Raw genomic sequence first — 20513 nt, forward strand, 5'->3', positions numbered from 1 at the left:
TAAAAAAAAAAAGCAAAAAAACCGCAAAAAATCCGCGCAAAAAACGCGCAAATTCCGCAAGAAATACGCGCAAAAAAAGCACGCGGATTTCTGGCAGAATTCTCAGGATTATGTCAGGAAAAAATCCTGACGTGTGCACATAGCCTAATCCTGTGAAATACTGACTGCTGAACCGTGTATCTAATCCTCTCCTGTGTGATACTGTCTGGTGAACCGTGTATCTAATCCTCTCCTATGCACTCCTCTCCCCCCTGCATGGCGGTATGTGAGAACACTGGCGGTATTATGTGTGATCTATATGGCGGTATGTGAGAACACTGGCGGTATTATGTGTGATCTATATGGTGGTATTATGTGAGAACTGTATGACAGTATTGTGTGATCTATTTGATAGTATTTTGTGTGATCTATATGGCGGTATTATGTGAGAACACTATGGCAGTATTATCTTCAGAAAGCGGACCCATTCTATGGTGGTTCTGGCTGAGCACCTGCACGCGGGTCTGGGGTAATAGAGGGGGCAGCATGACCTCCAGTTAGGTGCAGTCAGGGCTGGTGAGGCAGCTGAAGAGAAGCGTCTCATTTTTATTGTTACTATATGGCTACATTTCCTTCCCAGCATCACCCCAGACTGCGCCTGTCGCCTCGCTTTCACACATCGCCAGGACAGGATGGGGAAGACAGGATCTGAGGAGGGGAATGGGGTCTGCATGCAAAGTCTGGATCAGAACAGGCCATCAATCCGCAGAAATGTTTCCTGGATTTCTGTGAAGCAGACGGTCCATCCATGTGTATAAAAGACAGCGCTCTATGTACAATCTCTGGCTGCTCCGCACACCGAACAGGGTGCCCCCATAGACCTGCACACTGCTCTCCTGAAATACTCTGTGCTGCTGTCACCCTGCTCCCTCCACCACATATCTCCCAGAATCCTTGCTGCCTGCCATCCTCGGTGACTGTCTACTTGTCAGTATAAGGCTGCTTTCACACTAGCGTCGGTACGGGCCCGTAGCAGTGTGTCGGGCCGACGTATGCTGTGAAAGAAATGTCCGACGTGGGCAGCGGAAGCAGTCTTACGACGCTTCTGCTGCCCCATTGTAAGGTCTGGGGAGGATGGGGCGGAGTTTCGGTCGTGCATACGCGGTCGAAAATGGTGGACTCGATGCACAAACAAACGTTACATGTAACTTTTTTTGTGGCGGCGGTCCACCAAAACATGACGCAACCGTCGCACGACAGTTGCAACGTGTGGCAATACGTCGCAATGCGTCGGTAATGTTAGTCTATGGGGAAAAAACGCATCCTGCAGACAACTTTGCAGGATGTGTTTTTTTTCCTGAATGACGCATTGCAACGTACAGCCAACAACGCTAGTGTGAAAGTAGCCTAAGGCTGCCGTCCACTATCAGTATTTGGTCAGTATTTTACCTCAGTATTTGTAAGCCAAAAACAGGAGTGGGTGATAAATACAGAAGTGGTGCATAGGTTTCTATTATACTTTTCCTCTAATTGTTCCACTCCTGGTTTTGGCTTACAAATACTGAGGTAAAATACTGACCAAATACTGATAGTGTGACGGCAGCCATACTCTGCAGTCACCAACAAAATGGCTGCTCACTGGGTTCCTGAATATCATCCTCTCTAATCCCTTAGCAAACGCCCAGAAGGGGAGGAGACATCACACACGTCAGCAGACTCCGCCCATAATTACTGCAGTGCAGTAATGTGAGCTATTTGTACACTAGGTTTTTCTGAAATTTCAGCAGCTGCTCCCCCTAGTGTTGAAAAGTGGAAATTCCAAAACTTTTCAAATTATTTTTCATATTTTACTAAATTATAAACAAATGATAATATTTTTTAAGAAAATGTAATCATTAATTCTTTACATTTTTACAATTTCTGAAAAAAAAATTTTTTTTGATGGCACCTTCCCTTTAAGTATACTTTTAATTAGAAAGTTCCTATAATTCCCACTACTCCTAACTACTTTATTTATTTTGTGTATCCCAGCATGCACTGGGGGTTCTCAAACGAGTGCTCATTGGGGGCAGAGGTTGCTGTTTGTTTTGGGCCAGCCCCTTTTTAAAGCCCCAATTCATCAGGGCCTTTGAGTTTTTGTTTTTTTCCCCGAATACGACTAATTCATTATTCAGTTTGCACCTTTTTTGAGTCTTATGTGCTGACCTGTCTTTTTTTTTTTTTTTTTTTTTTGGCCGAGTTTTATCAACAATTCCAGATATTTTCAGCTAATTTATCAATTGAGATGTTTTAAATAGTCACAATTTGTCACAACTCTACTCCAGCATTCCCCTGATGTGGTTTTATGCATGTCTTCTCAATAATGGTTGTTGACCAGAAAAAAATGACTGCTTTTAGACTTTGTGCCAAATTCATGAACCACATGCGCCATTTTGATGGTCGGTGAATACCACAAGAAGAATGACAAAAAAATTTTTAAAAAAAAGCTTACACCAGACAATGTATCATAATATGATAAAGAAAAATGTAACCTGTAGGATATCAATCAAGCCTGGGGAGATGTGGCCCTCTTGACTCTTCAGGAGTGTGGCTCCACCCCTATGACCTCTTACCGTTGTTTCAATACAGCCATGAACGTTATTATTCTCGTGCCTTTTATCTGGTAGCGGAATAAGACTTGTCACTATCCTGGACACCAGATTAGGGGAGGTATGGTGGCCTACATCCTGAGGAACGTAAGCAGTTTATCACCTGTCGTGGAGGTAGCTAATAACTTATCACTGGGGCTCAATAAGTTATACAAGCGGAGATTAGTTTAAATTGAAAAGGGCTTGTAAAAACAAGAAACTTTGCAATTTACTGGTTGTTAAAAATTGTCTCTGTTCTCATAAACAGAGAGGAAAAATAGAGTAGTGGACAATCCCTTCAGGCTATATTCACACTTTGCGGATTTGACCGCTGCGGATCTGCAGCAGTTTCCCATGAGTTTACAGTACAATGTAAACCTATGGGAAACAAAAAACGCTGTGCACATGCTGCGGAAAAAAACGCGCGGAAACGCTGCGGATTACATTCCGCAGCATGTCACTTCTTTTCTGCGGATTTTCACCTGCTCCAATAGAAAACTGCAGATGAAAATCCGCAGAAGAAACCGCAGTAAAAACCGCGATAAATCCGCAGTAAAAACCGCAACGGGTTTTCACTGCGGATTTTGGAATTCTGCTGCGGAAAAATCCGCAGTGGAATCTGCAAAGTGTGAACATAGCCTCAATGTTCAACCTTGCTACTCGCACACCTCTGCTCCATGCTGATGAGGGGCAAACGCCACGAACCAGACTGGCCATAGAATGGTTTATGGATACAAATAAACTCGTTACCTGACCCCATACACTGACATTATGGAACTGGATCTACCCCAGAGATGACTTCTTCCTACAGAATCTCCAACCACATAATGTTTTGCAAAGTTACTTTATTACATCACATCAATGTATCCTGCAACTTGTCACCGAAGGGGAAGAAATCCAGACAGCACATGTAAATGTGGCTCCATTACATCTCCTACACAGAGTGTAATAAGCAGCGTATTACACACCACACACAGGGAACAATGCCGCCCATTCACCTCTGTGACGATGGATAAGGGAAGAAAAATAAACTCTGGACAGTGAACGAGGTGATGTAAAATCTTCTACACTTTCCATCTGTAATACTCTTTATTACTACTTACTTCTTGGAGATAACCTGGACACTGCGTGGACATAAAGTGCTGGGACAATATAATTTAAATTACAAAAGATAAAATGGTTAATCATTCTATAATAGAGCGGTAAAGCACACAATGGAAACAGACAGGCTATGATACGAGGATGGGGACGTGGCCTTTAGATCGCTCCTGCATCCGATCCTTTTGGTCTGGGCACGTGAACATGTTCTAGCTGGCCAGCATCTGAAATGTCATAGCTGGTCTTGTACTTGGCCAGAATTTTCATCAGTGGTCTCAGCTTCAGCCACCATTGCTCCTTTGGAATCCGGTGTCTGGAATTAGAAAGCAGGAAACATTGTTTCAGTATATGTGAAACAGTACGACTTAAAGGGGTATTCCACTACTCCGGCAACCCCTTCACAAATACATTTCCCAATGTTAAAACCACCTTAATCTGGCTCTCGTACAGGCGCCATTCCAGCTACGCTGGAGCTTGGTCTCTCAAGACTTGTGTAACCTTGTCATACCTCATGAACCCTGCAGCGAACCTGCGGCCGCTATGGGGCTGATGTGCTCTCACTTCCTTTGAACGAAACAGACGTCTGTGGATGTGTGGGCACTGCAGCACATTAGTGACGGCTGTCTGGCTGCAGGGCTCACGTAGCATAAGTGTCATGCAAGCCTTGGGAGACCAGGCACTGACATCGCTGGTATGGAAGGCGAGTATTGGGTATCTTTAACATTGGAGAACGTAATATCTAAGTGGTCATCTATTTAATAGTGTATGTAAGTTGTATTGTGAAATCTAAAGTACAGGGTGGGCCATTTATATGGATACACGTAAATAAAATGGGAATGGTTGGTGATGTCAACTTCCTGTTAGTGGCACATTAGTATACAGGTCCTTCTCAAAAAATTAGCATATAGTGTTAAATTTCATTATTTACCATAATGTAATGATTACAATTAAACTTTCATATATTATAGATTCATTATCCACCAACTGAAATTTGTCAGGTCTTTTATTGTTTTAATACTGATGATTTTGGCATACAACTCCTGATAACCCAAAAAACCTGTCTCAATAAATTAGCATATCAAGAAAAGGTTCTCTAAACGACCTATTACCCTAATCTTCTGAATCAACTAATTAACTCTAAACACATGCAAAAGATACCTGAGGCTTTTATAAACTCCCTGCCTGGTTCATTACTCAAAACCCCCATCATGGGTAAGACTAGCGACCTGACAGATGTCAAGAAGGCCATCATTGACACCCTTAAGCAAGAGGGTAAGACCCAGAAAGAAATTTCTCAACAAATAGGCTGTTCCCAGAGTGCTGTATCAAGGCACCTCAATGGTAAGTCTGTTGGAAGGAAACAATGTGGCAGAAAACGCTGTACAACGAGAAGAGGAGACCGGACCCTGAGGAAGATTGTGGAGAAGGACCGATTCCAGACCTTGGGGAACCTGAGGAAGCAGTGGACTGAGTCTGGTGTGGAAACATCCAGAGCCACCGTGCACAGGCGTGTGCAGGAAATGGGCTACAGGTGCCGCATTCCCCAGGTAAAGCCACTTTTGAACCATAAACAGCGGCAGAGGCGCCTGACCTGGGCTACAGAGAAGCAGCACTGGACTGTTGCTAAGTGGTCCCAAGTACTTTTTTCTGATGAAAGCAAATTTTGCATGTCATTCGGAAATCAAGGTGCCAGAGTCTGGAGGAAGACTGGGGAGAAGGAAATGCCAAAATGCCTGAAGTCCAGTGTCAAGTACCCACAGTCAGTGATGGTGTGGGGTGCCATGTCAGCTGCTGGTGTTGGTCCACTGTGTTTCATCAAGGGCAGGGTCAATGCAGCTAGCTATCAGGAGATTTTGGAGCACTTCATGCTTCCATCGGCTGAAATGCTTTATGGAGATGAAGATTTCATTTTTCAGCACGACCTGGCACCTGCTCACAGTGCCAAAACCACTGGTAAATGGTTTACTGACCATGGTATTACTGTGCTCAATTGGCCTGCCAACTGTCCTGACCTGAACCCCATAGAGAATCTGTGGGATATTGTGAAGAGAAAGTTGAGAGACGCAAGACCCAACACTCTGGATGAGCTTAAGGCCGCTATTGAAGCATCCTGGGCCTCCATAACATCTCAGCAGTGTCACAGGCTGATTGCCTCCATGCCACGCCGCATTGAAGCAGTCATTTCTGCCAAAGGATTCCCGACCAAGTATTGAGTGCATAACTGAACATTATTATTTGATGGTTTTTTTGTTTGTTATTAAAAAACACTTATTTGATTGGATGGGTGAAATATGCTAATTTATTGAGACAGGTTTTTTGGGTTATCAGGAGTTGTATGCCAAAATCATCAGTATTAAAACAATAAAAGACCTGACAAATTTCAGTTGGTGGATAATGAATCTATAATATATGAAAGTTTAATTGTAATCATTACATTATGGTAAATAATGAAATTTAACACTATATGCTAATTTTTTGAGAAGGACCTGTATATGATCGGGAAACTTTTCAAGATGGATGGTGACAATGGCGGCCATTTTGGATCCAACTTTATTTTTTCCAATGGGAAGAGGGTCATGTGACACCGCAGAAGAAATGCTAGCACAGGCCCACCCTGTATTATTCCCATCCTGATGGCATGTTGTGACGATAAGCTATCCCTTTATGATCTCTGATAGTCTGACCGTAAAAACCCTAAATTGCAATGATTTGGCTCTGCTGCCCTTCTAAGAAATGATGCAGTGGTGCTCCACGGAAATGCAGCCCACACATGTCCACATTCTACCCTGTCATTGCTGGTGATGGTTCTCCACAACAGGCACTTAGAAATGCCAATCCTATCGGCCTGTTGTTTAGATGAGGCCTAGTGCTGACAATATGGTTTCTGATTTACATCAGCACTTACTTGAAATCCGTTTCGTCTCTGAGTTGCATAACTGGCTGAAAGAGAAGAGCTCGTCTGCGCATCCCTAATAGACATACACTGTCTTCTGTGTTTGCAAATATCCTGCCTGGAGGTTGGAGAATAACATTGGTTAGTACATCATCACTTTAGGCTGACAAGTTATCAAAGAGGACCTGTCACTTACTCAAAAAAAAAAATTGACTTAAATACCTTGTAAAAAAATGTTGAGCTCCCCTGATCTGATTCTGCCTCTCTCTTTCTGTTATGCGCCACTTTGCTCTATTGCAGAGAGATTCACATTTATTGCTTTTAGAGCACAATATGTGAAATCTCCACTTGTAGTACAACTGGACATTTCTTCTTTTCTGTGGGCCGTGCACTTTCACCCCTCCCAGATGCTGGCAATCACAGCTTGGGAGCTGATCTACGACACTTGAGCTGAGAGTGGGAGCGAGTGGTGTAGGCACACGCCCAGTTGCTCTCTACAACCAGAGACTTCACATACTGCACTCCAAAAGCAGCAAATGTAAATATCATTTATATACACCTTCCCACCTGCTTGATTTCTCACTACCTCCGCCTTTCTCTGACTGTATGAAGCCAAAGCTGTCAATCACAGAAGAGAGTGGAGATTGGGGGGAATTTTGCGTTTCTGCAAGTTACCGCATGCGGACACATCCACATACAACGCATGTCTTAATGTTAAAGATAGGTACGCAGGGAAACGCTGGTCGCAGTAGGCGGAGCTTCACGGAAGAAGCACGCTGGCATTTGCAGTGCACAGGAACGCGAGTCTGAAACGGCCTAAAAAATGCAGCCACGTTTCAGATATGTTATTAGACTATAGAGGCCAAGTTACACGCAGACTGTAAACCCAACATCTTCAGATTTTTTTTTGCCACAATCACGGGTTGCAATCCAACCTCGCTGAGACTGACTTGATGTAATCTTGCAGTCTTTATGTCGCCCTCTGTTGTGTACGGGTTAGTTCTATGTTCTGGATCTTGGACATGGTTAGTGGAGGGCAAAAGAGAAGGTACAATAGTGCGCCCCTACAGGCAGGGAGGTGAAAGCATTTGTAATATTTACACCAAGTAATAATTAGACATTACCTTCATCTAGGGATCCCAAGTTGCCATGAAAGAAAATATAAAAGCAAAAAAAAAAGTCTTTTAGCTACAATTGTCACTATGATCTAAAAGGCAGCTGAAAGCCGTGCGCACCAAGCAAACTCGCAACACTACGACGGAAAGCAAAACATGGCAGCAAAAGCTGTGTAAGAATACATGACAAATCTCATATACAGGGCAATATAATCGCAGTTCAGGACAGAGTAATGTGCATCTATCTATACCAGGGAACTAAAGAAGTCTACACGGGATGTACTCGGGCACACCCATATGGGTCATTATGCCGACTGCATGGGATCACGACACCCACAACATGACTGTGTCTGATATAGGCATTTATGTCCCAATCAGATAATAAGCTTGGGGCCACATGGCAACTTGTCCCACTGGTCTGTAGTACTGCTACATGGCCGTGTAATGCAGGTGGATAGGGCCACATTGTGAACCCAAGGGTACTGCACACGCAAGTAAAAAGAAAAAAAATCTGACTAGATCAAACCATTATGTGACTTGCTTGCCTGCGGCAGCCTAAGGGTCGCAATGTGACTGCATCGCGCTGCAATGTAGCAATGATCTTTGGCCATGACACACATTGAAAAGCCAAAGTAGCCATGTAGCCCCAGCTACAGACAAGTCAAGTGGCCAAAACATCTCTGCAACTTGCTGCCACAAGACCATTTTGGATCTGTAAAGTATCCGTATTGCAGATTAGGCCTCTTTCACCCTCCCATCGTTCGAGGTACGGCCTGATGTTGTGGAAAAACGTGTGTAACGCAACCAGTGTTATGAAGGATGCGTTGAACGAGTTCCAGCCTGAATTTTAAGGTATAAAATGAGAGAGCGTGAATTTTCCTGACTTGGAAAATGGTTCCGGGCATGCTCAGAATGAAAAAACGGGATACGTCGCAGGACTGCAGTGTTTGACGCTAAGCGACGGATCCTGCGTCCATAGGCTTCCATTATGGCCAACAACTTCAAGCGCAGGACCCGTCGCTGAGCGATTTTCCAACGTGCAGAAAAAACGTTCCACTGAACGTTTTCTCCGCACAACGGACTGCTATTATCCGATGGATCCAGTGCACGACGGATGAAGTCTATGGGGAAAAACAGGATCCTGCAGAAAAATGTGCAGGATCCTGTTTTTTTTTTTTTCAAAACTCGACGGAAGGAAAAAGACGGAAGTGTGAAGAGAAGTCTTTCTCCTCCCGTCGAAATACGTCGGTTTGTGAAAAAACATGATCCTGCAAATTTGTAGGCAGGATCCCGTTTTTTCCCCATTGACTTGTATTAGCGACGTATGGGCACACGTTATGTCCGTCGTGCACTGGATCCTGTGCATTTTGGCGGACCGTTGTCTGCTAAAAACGTTCAAGGGAATGTTTTTCTGTACGTTGGATCCTACTGAGCATGCCCAGCAGGAAATCTCTCTCCTCCCCGGGATTTTACACTTTTTACCTTTCAGGACAACGGACCCGTTGAAACACTGCATCCGCTGCACACGTTATCCACTATTTCTCAAACGACCGTCGCGCCGTCGCTTTGTGACGGCCAACTACCGATGGAAATGTGAAAGAAGCCTTAGTCGCAGCCACATGTGCCTTGGAGGAATGTCCATGGCAAGTGAGTCACGTGAGACCAGTGATCGATAATCCAACACATTGGGAAACTTCTATGTCACAAATTGACACTGATCTCAGAGTTGTGACGCACACATGGCCCTAACCAAAACAATGTTTGTGAAAACGAGCAACGTTCCCCCCCCCCCCCCAAAAAAAAAAGAGCAGATAATGGGTGACTGCTAAGGACAATCCCCTCTAGTCTTGTGTGCCGCAGGTCCTGCCTGATCCTCCTCTGCTTTCCCACCTTTACGCATAGACATATTCAGTGTTAGTCATCGCTTACCCTTTCTGTAGGTTTCCTTCAGTTTCCTGGAGATCCACTGAACGGCTTTTGCTGAGATTTTTGTGCCAAAATTTCTATCGAATGGTGAAGGCGCGCCACCCTGTAAGAAGATACATTCAAGATGGTGAATTGTTAGATCTGTCCCGGCCTATGGTCACCGTTCAATAACGTGTGACTCCTAACTCATTCTAAGGGGGTAAGTATGGTCCTCTCTATATTTATACACATACATCTATGATTCACGGTCAAACTACGACCAAAGCAGATGGCCGTGGGGTGATAGCGCTGCTCCAACACAGGAATAGTCATCCCTTCTAGGTTATATTACATGACTGAGTGAAACGCACTAATTCTCACAATTCCTCATTCATATTGTTTATTAAATCAAATCGATCACCTTATTACTTTGAAGCCTGATACAAATACCTCCTTGCAATGAGGTAGGTTTAAAGAGGTGGTGACTGCCGACTCCTAAATCCTTACAGTGCGCGCGCCACATGCTGTCAGGATTATCCACTGTCGCTGGTGAGAGTGGGCGATCATGTTACTGCAAGTATGCAATTTGGTCAGGTGCCAACTAGACCTTGGCCTCACTCATTTCACTCGCATTGATTGAGGCTACGCATGTCTACATGGAATGTGACTGGACGTATGCCAATCACGTGCTTATGGTCATATCACCGCCTGCTCTCAGCCTCAACACAGGAAAATCCTAACAGGAGGTTGAACACACTGCCAGGATTCACATAGGGTGACTGCAGACTTTCATCACGAGACCAAACAAACCCTTTAAAAGGAATCAGTCATTAGGTTTTTGCTATGCAATCTGTGAGTAGCATAATGTAGGAGCTGAGACCCTGACTTCAGTGATGTGTCACTTACTAGGCTGTGTGCTGTTGTTTCAATAATAGCGTTTTATCAGTAGGAGATTATCACTACAGGACTACTCCTATTCAACGCCTCCACCGCTCATTAGGAGCCTTCAGTCAATATACAGTACAGTGTAGCAGGAAAAGATAGAAAATCCACATTCAAAACACACACGCATATATATATATATATATATATATATATATATATATATATATATATATATACAGTCATGGCCAAAAGTATTCACACCCCTGCAATTCTGTCAGATAATACTCAGTTTCTTCCTGAAAATGATTGCAAACACAAATTATTTGGTATTATTATCTTCATTTAATTTGTCTTAAATGAAAAAAACACAAAAAGAATTGTCCTAAAGCCAAATTGGATATAATTTCACACCAAAGATAAAAAAGGGGGTGGACAAAAGTATTGGCACCCTTCGAAAAATCATGTGATGCTTCTCTAATTTGTGTAATTAACAGCACCTGTAACTTACCTGTGGCACCTAACAGGTGTTGGCAATAACTAAATCACACTTGCAGCCAGTTGACATGGATTAAAGTTGACTCAACCTCTGTCCTGTGTCCTTGTGTGTACCACATTGAGCATGGAGAAAAGAAAGAAGACCAAAGAACTGTCTGAGGACTTGATAAACCAAATTGTGAGGAAGCATGAGCAATCTCAAGGCTACAAGTCCATCTCCAAAGACCTGAATGTTCCTGTGTCTACCGTGCGCAGTGTCATCAAGAAGTTTAAAGCCCATGGCACTGTGGCTAACCTCCCTAGATGTGGATGGAAAAGAAAAATTGACAAGAGATTTCAACGCAAGATTGTGCGAATGTTGGATAAAGAACCTCGACTAACATCCAAACAAGTTCAAGCTGCCCTGCAGTCCGAGGGTACAACAGTGTCAACCCGTACTATCCGTCGGCGTCTGAATGAAAAGGGAGTGTATGGTAGGAGACCCAGGAAGACCCCACTTCTTACCCCGAGACATAAAAAAGCCAGGCTGGAGTTTGCCAAAACTTACCTGAAAAAGCCTAAAACGTTTTGGAAGAATGTTCTCTGGTCAGATGAGACAAAAGTAGAGCTTTTTGGGTAAAGGCATCAACACAGAGTTTACAGGAAATAAAAAGAGGCATTCAAAGAAAAGAACACGGTCCCTACAGCCAAACATGGTGGAGGTTCCCTGATGTTTTGGGGTTGCTTTGCTGCCTCTGGCACTGGACTGCTTGACCGTGTGCATGGCATTATGAAGTCTGAAGACTACCAACAAATGTTTCAGCATAATGTAGGGCCCAGTGTGAGAAAGCTGGGTCTCCCTCAGAGGTCATGGGTCTTCCAGCAGGACAATGACCCAAAACACACTTTAAAAAGCACTAGAAAATGGTTTGAGAGAAAGCACTGGAGACTTCTAAGGTGGCCAGCAATGAGTCCAGACCTGAATCCCATAGAACACCTGTGGAGAGATCTAAAAATGGCAGTTTGGAGAAGGCAGCCTTCAAATATCAGGGACCTGGAGCAGTTTGCCAAAGAGGAATGGTCTAAAATTCCAGCAGATCATTGTAAGAAACTCATTGATGGTCACCGGAAGCGGCTGGTCGCAGTTATTTTGGCTAAAGGTTGTGCAACCAAATATTAAGCTGAGGGTGCCAATACTTTTGTCTGGCCCATTTTTGGAGTTTTGTGTGAAATGATCAATGTTTTGCTTTTTGCTTCATTCTCTTTTGTGTTTTTTTCATTTAAGACAAATTAAATGAAGATAATAATACCAAAGAATTTGTGATTGCAATCATTTTCAGGGAGAAACTGAGTATTATCTGACAGAATTGCAGGGGTGTCAATACATTTGGCCATGACTGTATATATATATTCTTTATTAGTGAATAATAAGTAATTTTCCACTGTATTACTAGTATTATTCAGTAATAAAGAAAGTATATGTCATGCTACTGATTGTGTCCAGGCATAGAAGTCCTCCGTGCTCCGAACTATATGATATATAATACTATGAAGTTGAGCAGGATCTTTTTTCATTGGCAACTTTCTGGGTACACTGTATATTATCAGTGGGGTTATATAGATCTCAGCATTCAGGGCACCGCTACATATTCAGCAGAGAAAACTGATTTAATCACAACTGCTGTACCCAGTAAACTCAGTGATACATCACTGGAATCAGGTTCTCTGTCCCTACATCATGCTCGCCTCAGATGAGTTGGCAAAAACCGGGTGACAGATTCTCTTTGGCTGTTTTCAGCAGTAATGTGTATTCGAAGATGTCCTTGATGCAGCAAAGACATGTGCAGAGTGGCAGTGCTGGAATGTGGGATCCTTCAGGCGAGTAGTGTATTTTGTTTTTTGTTGCACTCTTCTTGCCCTGAACCAGCTAATTTTTTTTATATATTAGAAACCCCCAGCGAACCCTTTCTATGTATTGAATACTCAGCATGCACCTGTCCATACGTTACCTGTTGCATGTGGCCTAGTACATTTTTTCTGCAGTCAAACACTCCTTTTCCTTCCTCGGAGTAAAGCTGATAAATAAAATCTGTTGAGTAATTTTCATTGCAGTTTTCATTCCTTGATAAATAAAATAGAAGGTTTTAGATATAAAAATTGTGCATGAGAGGAATACAAGCTGTGCGTATTTTTATATGTACTTTCCTCCCTATCTACAGTCTGTTTTGGCCCTCCCTGAGGATTAGATGCTGTACTCACTCTCCACTCTCTCGTCCTCAGTGTTCTGCTATCTCTTAGGCCTCTTTCATACGTCCCGGTATTTCCGTACTGGAAAAACAGTAACGGAGATATCTTAGTCTGCGTATACATGTGCGTAATACTTGTGGCATGTGTGGCAACCATGTGCCACATCAGTACCACATGTACCGGAGCCTGGGAAGCACGGTACTGTTGGCGTTGTTCCATGGCGCTGGGTGCTGAAGGCCGCTCTCATCATTGTTCCCTGCTGGCACAGCGATCAGCAAAAAAAAAAATGTCGTCTGTTCCCCTATATTTTTGATAGCTGTCACTTTTGCTTGCTGATGACAGATACTGGTGAATCCCGATGGATCCTACAGACTTTTAAAGGGAACCTGTCACCCCCAAAATCGAAGGTGAGCTAAGCCCACCAGCATCAGGGGCTATCTACAGCATTCTGGAATGCTGTAGATAAGACCCCCAATGTATCCTAAAAGATGAGAAAAAGGGGTGGTCCCGGTACGATGGGCGTCGTGGTCCGGTCTGGGGCCTCCCATCTTCTTACGATGATGTCCTCTTCTTGTAGTCACGCCGGGAAAGGTCAGAGAGGCCCAGCGCCTGTGCACTGCAGTACTTTGCTCTGCCCTCAACAGGACAGATAAAGTACACCTGCGCCGGAGCCGCAGCGTGACTACAAGAAGAGGACGTCATCGGATGAAGAGAGGAGGCCCCGGACCGGACCGCGACGCCCATCGTACCGGGACGGCCTCTGGGTGAGTATAATATAACCTCTTTTTCTCATCTTTCAGGTTACATCGGTGGCTTATCTACAGCATTACAGAACGCTGTAGATAAGCCCCTGATGCTGGTGGGCTTAGCTCACCTTCGATTTTGGGGGTGACAGGTTCCTTTTAATGTGGATGTTCAGGTTTTCAGCAGACGTCTGTTATTTTGAACACTGCAGGCTATAATACTCTATCAAGTTGACTGCATTCACTTAAAGAAAGTCTATAATGCCAATTTGAACCAAGTCTAAGAAACACAGTTAAATACCCTCCAAAGGTAACACAAGGGTGTAGGTCACAGAGTGTCCTGTGATTGGTGGCTCAGTGGTTTGCACTGTTGCCTTGTACCTGTGAGGCCCTGGGTACAAATTTGACCAAAGGCAAGTGCTTCTACGGGGAACTTGTATGTGCTGCCCACGTCGTCTTGTACAGCGCTGTGGAATATATTGGTGTTATATAGGTATCTATAATATAACGCTGGGAGCGTCACTCTGTCCGAAGCCTTTATAGACTGCGCAAGCGCAAGCACCGGCGCAGTCTGGCCCCCACAGAGTGACGCTCCCAGGAGATCGAGGTATGCGTAAACACTGAACGCACACCGCGATCTCCAACAAAGAAGCAGGGACCGCCAAGAGCGTAAGTATGAGCTATATTCACCTGGCCCCGTTCCACCGCTGCGCGCCACCATCTTCCCGGTCCTCGGCCTGTGACCTTCAGTTCAGAGGGCGCGATGACGCGCTTAATGCGCGCCGGCACCGCCCTCTGACTGACCAGTCACAGCCAGAGGACCGGGAAGATGGCGGCGCGCAGCGGTGGAACGGGGCCAGGTTAATATAGTAAGTGCTGGGGGGCCTGAGCTGGCGGCGATTCCGGCATCTGACCCCCACAGCGTGCCGGTGTCCCCGCCTGCTCAGGCCCCCCAGCACTCGGCGCCCAGCGACCATAGGTGAGTATGGTATTTTTTTTTTATATATATTGCAGCAGCATACGGGGCCATATACAATGGAGCATCTTACGGGAGCCATAAACCTTTATGGAACAGCGTACGGGGCATACACTATGGAGCATCTTATGGGGGCCATAAACCATAATGGAGCAGTGTACGGGGGCATATAGTATGGAGCATCTTATGGGGGCCATAAACCTTTATGGAGCAGTGTACGGGGCATACACTATGGAGCATCTTATGGGGGCCATAAACCATAATGGAGCAGTGTACGGGGGCATATAGTATGGAGCATCTTATGGGGGCCATAAACCTTCATGGAACAGCGTACGGGGCATACACTATGGAGCATCTTATGGGGGCCATAAACCATAATGGAGCAGTGTACGGGGCATATACTATGGAGCATCTTATGGGGGCCATAAACCATAATGGAGCAGTGTACGGGGGCATATACCATGGAGCATCTTATGGAGGCCATAAACCTTTATGGAACAGCGTACGGGGGCATATACTATGGAGCATCTTATGGGGGCCATAAACCATAATGGAGCAGTGTACGAGGGCATATACTATGGAGCATCTTATGGGGGCCATCAACCTTTATGGAGCAGTGTACGTGGGCATATAATATGGAGCATCTTATGGGGCCATAAACCTTTATGGAGCAGCGTATGGGGCATATGGATGGGAGCAGCAAATTAAAGAATGGTGGCGCAGGATGGGAGCAGCACATGACAGAACGGGGGCGCAGGATGGGAGCAGCACATGACAGAACGGGGGCGCAGGATGGGAGCAGCACGTCAGAATGGGGGTGCAGGATGGGAGCAGCACATGTCAGAATGGGGGCGCAGGATGGGAGCAGCACATGTAAGAATGGGGGCGCAGGATGGGAGCAGCACATGACAGGATGGGGGCGCAGGATGGAGCAGCACATGTCAGAATGGAGGCGCAGGATGGGAGTAGCACATGTCAGAATGGGGGCGCAGGATGGGAGCAGCACATGACAGGATGGGGGCGCAGGATGGAGCAGCACATGTCAGAATGGAGGCACAGGATGGGAGCAGCACATGTCAGAATGGGGGCGCAGGATGGGAGCAGCACATGACAGAATAGGGGAGCAGCACGTCAGAATGGGGGTGCAGGATGGGAGCAGCACATGTCAGAATGGGGGCGCAGGATGGGAGCAGCACATGTCAGAATGGGGGCGCAGGATGGGAGCAGCACATGACAGGATGGGGGCGCAGGATGGAGCAGCACATGTCAGAATGGAGGCGCAGGATGGGAGCAGCACATGTCAGAATGGGGGCGCAGGATGGGAGCAGCACATGACAGGATGGGGACGCAGGATGGGAGCAGCACATGACAGAAAGGAGGTGCAGGATGGGAGCAGCACATGACAGAACGGGGGCGCAGGATGGGAGCAGCACATGACAGGATGGGGGCGCAGGATGGAGCAGCACATGTCAGAATGGAGGCGCAGGATGGGAGCAGCACATGTCAGAATGGGGGCGCAGGATGAGAGCAGCACATGACAGAACGGGGGTGCAGGATGGGAACAGCACATGACAGGATGGGGGCGCAGGATGGGTGCAGCACATGATAGGATGGGGACGCAGGATGGGTGCAGCACATGACAGGATGGGGACGCAGGATGGGTGCAGCACATGTCAGAATGGAGGCGCAGGATGGGAGTAGCAATGTCAGAATGGGGGCGCAGGATGGGAGCAGCACATGACAGGATGGGGGCGCAGGATGGAGCAGCACATGACAGGATGGGGGCGCAGGATGGAGCAGCACATGTCAGGATGGAGGCGCAGGATGGGAGCAGCACATGACAGGATGGGGGTGCAGGATGGAGCAGCACATACCAGAATGGAGACCATATACCAATATAAATGCTCGCCACCCGGGCATAGAACGGATTCAATAGCTCGTATGAATTAATACTGTTATGTCTGTACCTCAGGACAAGGCCTCTCTGGATACTGGTCTTCATCTTCTCTGTTAAATGCTCCACGTTTGCCTATAGGACATGAGATAATCATTATTTTCAATCTTAACATATAAATAAAATGGAAATAAATATGATTTTGGTTATTTCAAGTTGGTCTCACTTTCTATCTGTTGCTAATGACACTAGTTCTGAATATAACAATGCTCATTTTCCATGAGCACAGACATAGGGATGAAGAGTAGCAGTTGTGGTTTTCAAGGCCTTTCTGCCACAGATTTTGCATAGAGTCTCAGGAAATTCATGTTCCTCCTCTGCAAACTTGGACCTTTTATGTTAATCTGAGGATCATTGACCCTGGTTTATTCCAACGCCTCGGTATAGATGTGGAGGGCGCATTTCATGTGTTTGAAAACATCTTAGAAGTATGAGAAGCATTTACAGATCTGCCCGGCTGTATTTAGTAGTCCCATAGGACTCGGTGGAGAGAGACGGTGGCTACATAGCCAACTCTCTACTCACTGCTGGATGGACACCAGCCAGAATGCAGCATTGGTGGAATTCACGTTTCTAGAGGAAGGTGGGGGGGGGGGCGCCTTCAGAAAATACAGAAATATACGGAATACCACTTCTCAACCACCTTCCAAATCTGACACAGTAATCCAAACTTACACCCACTTTAGTGCGAACGCCCTGGACGCCTACAGTCACTATTACATTAGGTGCCTCCTATATATCTTACTGTCACCAGATAGCTCCTGAGCTCCCCCTAGTGGTGGCTACAAGCAGCCATACTCTTATCATTTAACTCTATGGGGCCCATATGTGAAAGTCAGAAAAGGTGTCATCAACCGCTTTGAACTGTTGCAACATTTTCAAGCAAAGCAGAGTTGCTCACAAATGTAGCAATTTTTTGCCATTTTCAAGTTATGTTTATGCAACCACACCAATATACAGCTCTGGCAAAAAGTAAGACCACTGCAAAATGTTCACTGTGTCTGATTTTTCTCTTTATAGGTATATTTGTGAGTAAAATATAAATTGCTCTTTTACTCTAAAAACTTCTGACAGCATGTCTCCGAATTTCAAGCAATAAATTTTGTATTTATTTTCTAAATCAAAATGACAAAAAAAAAATGCACTGCTTTCAGACCTCAAATTGTGCAAAAAAAAAAAAAAAGATCATAATAATTTAGAAACAACAATACTATACAACAACAACAGAGATATTCTAAAATATGCTAAAACCAGTACTATAATTATTCTCAAAATGTTAATAAAATCGTTTGAAAAAGAAACAAAAATACTAATGTTTTAACTCCGGAAGAGTTCAGAAATCAATATTTTATCGAATAACCATGATTATTAATCACCGCTTTCATGCGTCTTGGCTGCTTTCCACCAGTCTTTCACACTGATTCTGGCACTAAAATGTAAGCAGTTCTTCTTTGTTTGATGGCTTGTGACTATCCATCATCCTCTTGATTACATTCCATAGGTTTTCAATGGGGTTCAGGTCTGGAGATTGGGCTGCCCATTACAGGGGTTTGATGTGGTGGTCTCTTAATTTTTGCCAGAGCTGTATGTGGAGGTAAGAAAGAGTCGAAGCGGACAAGGTGCGGCTACACAGACTTCTCAAATTCATGGAAAGTGGCTGCAATTCTTACTAGAAATGTTACTCCCATCTCCAACTGGAGTAAGGTTTTGGTGAAGAGCAAACTACCGATAAGATACGCTGAATTACTTAAAGGGATTGTTCACCTTTTGTGGACAATTATTTTTTTCTTACTTTAATGCATGCAAATGGGGCTGAAACACATTTTTGCAATTGGGTTTCGTTAAAAATGTTGCAGCGTTAGCCTCCTATTGCTGCTCTATTACACTGTCTATTGCTGGCCGCAGAGTGAGTTTACAGGATTGGCGACATTATCTTTATTTTATCAGATGGCTTGAGGACATGATTCTGTCGCACTTCCTATGAGGCCGGTTTCACACGTCAGTGGCTCCGGTACGTGAGGTGACAGTTTCCTCACGTACCGGAGACACTGACTCACGTAGACACATTAAAATCAATGTGTCTCTGCACATGTCAGCGTGTTTTCACGGACCGTGTGTCCATTTGGAAAACACGGAGACATGTCAGTGTTCGTGGGAGCGCACCGATCACACGGACCCATTAAAGTCAATGGGTCCGTGTAAAACACGTACCGCACGGATGTTGTCCGTGTGCAGTTTGTGTGCCGTGCAGGAGACAGCGCTACTGTAAGCGCTGTCCCCCCCACGTGTGGTGCTGAAGCCCCATTCATTTCTTCTCTCCAGCAGCGTTTTCTGGAAAGAAGGAATGAATAATCTGTTTTTTTTATTTATTTTTGTTTATAAAATAAAGGTGCCGGTAATCTGCTCCCTCCCACCCCCTGTGCGCCCCCCTCCCCCCCGCTGGCATTAAAATACTTAGCCAGCTCCCTCGGCGCTTACATCCGCTCAGCGTCGCTGCTTGTCCTGTATGAGCGGTCACGTGGTGCCGCACATTACAGTGATGAATATGCGGCTCCACCTCCCATAGGGGTGGAGCCGCATATTCATCACTGTAATGGGCGGCACCACGTGACCGCTCATACAGGAGAAGCTGCGGCGAGGACAGGAAGCAGCGAGGGAGCCGGGTAAGTATTTTATTAACAGAAGGGGGGCGCACAGGGGGTGGGAGGGGGTTGGGGACAGGGATCTTTTTTTAAAACACCAAAAAAAAAATTTCATATCTTCTCTCCAGCGAACGATGCTGGAGAGAAGAAATGAATAGCGGCTTCAGCACCACGCTGGGGGGACAGCGCTTACTGTAGCGCTGTCTCCTGCACGGCACACGGACTGCACACGGACAACATCCGTGTGCGGTACGTGTTTTACACGGACCCATTGACTTTAATGGGTCCGTGTAATACGTGCGCTCCCACGAACACTGACATGTCTCCGTGTTTTCCAAACGGACACACGGTCCATGAAAACACGCTGACATGTGCAGAGATACATTGATTTTAATGTGTCTACGTGAGTCGGTGTCTCCGGTACGTGAGGAAACTGTCACCTCACGTACCGGAGCCACTGACGTGTGAAACCGGCCTAAGGCCTGTCCCAAACGTCCAGATAATTACGGCACTGGAATTATCCGTGTCCGTGTGCTTACGTAGCACATCAGTGTGGCACACGAGCGGCAGCCGTGTGCCGCCCGTGTGCCGACTGAGGACCACACGGACCGTGCAGGAGACAGCGCTACAGTTAAGTGCTGTCCCCTGCGTGCGGTGCTGAAGCCAGCATTCATCCCTTCTTCCAAGCAGCGTTCGCTGGAGAGAAGGAATAATCTTTTTTTTTTTCTTTTCCCTTAAAAATAAAGTTTGTGCGTCCCTTCCCGCCTCCCATCCTCTGTGCGACCCCCTCCCCGCTTGCCAGGAAATACTCACCAACACCCAGCTCCAGCGATGTCTCCTCTCAGCGCTGGCAGCAGGCCCTGTGTGAGCGGTCACGTGGTCCCGCTCATTACAGTGAGGAATATGCGCATATTCCTCACTGTAATGAGCGGTACCACATGACCGCTCACACAAGACCTGCTGCCGGTGCTGAGA

General features: G+C 45.6%; 1 protein-coding gene across 4 annotated transcripts in view; it reads right to left on the minus strand.

Moving 5' to 3' along the window:
- Nucleotides 1-3434: 3434 nt before the first annotated feature.
- Nucleotides 3435-20513, minus strand: part of PFKP (phosphofructokinase, platelet) — a 128330-nt gene continuing 111251 nt past the window's right edge. Inside the window, exons 18-22 of one of the 4 annotated variants that reach the window (XR_011313959.1) lie at nucleotides 16910-16971; nucleotides 12986-13097; nucleotides 9642-9741; nucleotides 6610-7727; nucleotides 3435-4017 (exon numbers count right to left, since the gene is read on the minus strand). Coding sequence is in view for 3 of the 4 variants with exons in the window: in XM_069729695.1 (XP_069585796.1) it covers nucleotides 3864-4017; nucleotides 6610-6715; nucleotides 9642-9741; nucleotides 12986-13097; nucleotides 16910-16971 (534 nt within the window). In the remaining variant the exon portion in view is untranslated. The remainder of the gene's footprint in view (nucleotides 4018-6609; nucleotides 7728-9641; nucleotides 9742-12985; nucleotides 13098-16909; nucleotides 16972-20513) is intronic. The other 3 variants (XM_069729695.1, XM_069729697.1, XM_069729694.1) reach the window with 3 other exon arrangements.

Source organism: Ranitomeya imitator, chromosome 6 (genome assembly GCF_032444005.1).
Source record: "Ranitomeya imitator isolate aRanImi1 chromosome 6, aRanImi1.pri, whole genome shotgun sequence".
NCBI lineage: Eukaryota > Metazoa > Chordata > Amphibia > Anura > Dendrobatidae > Ranitomeya > Ranitomeya imitator.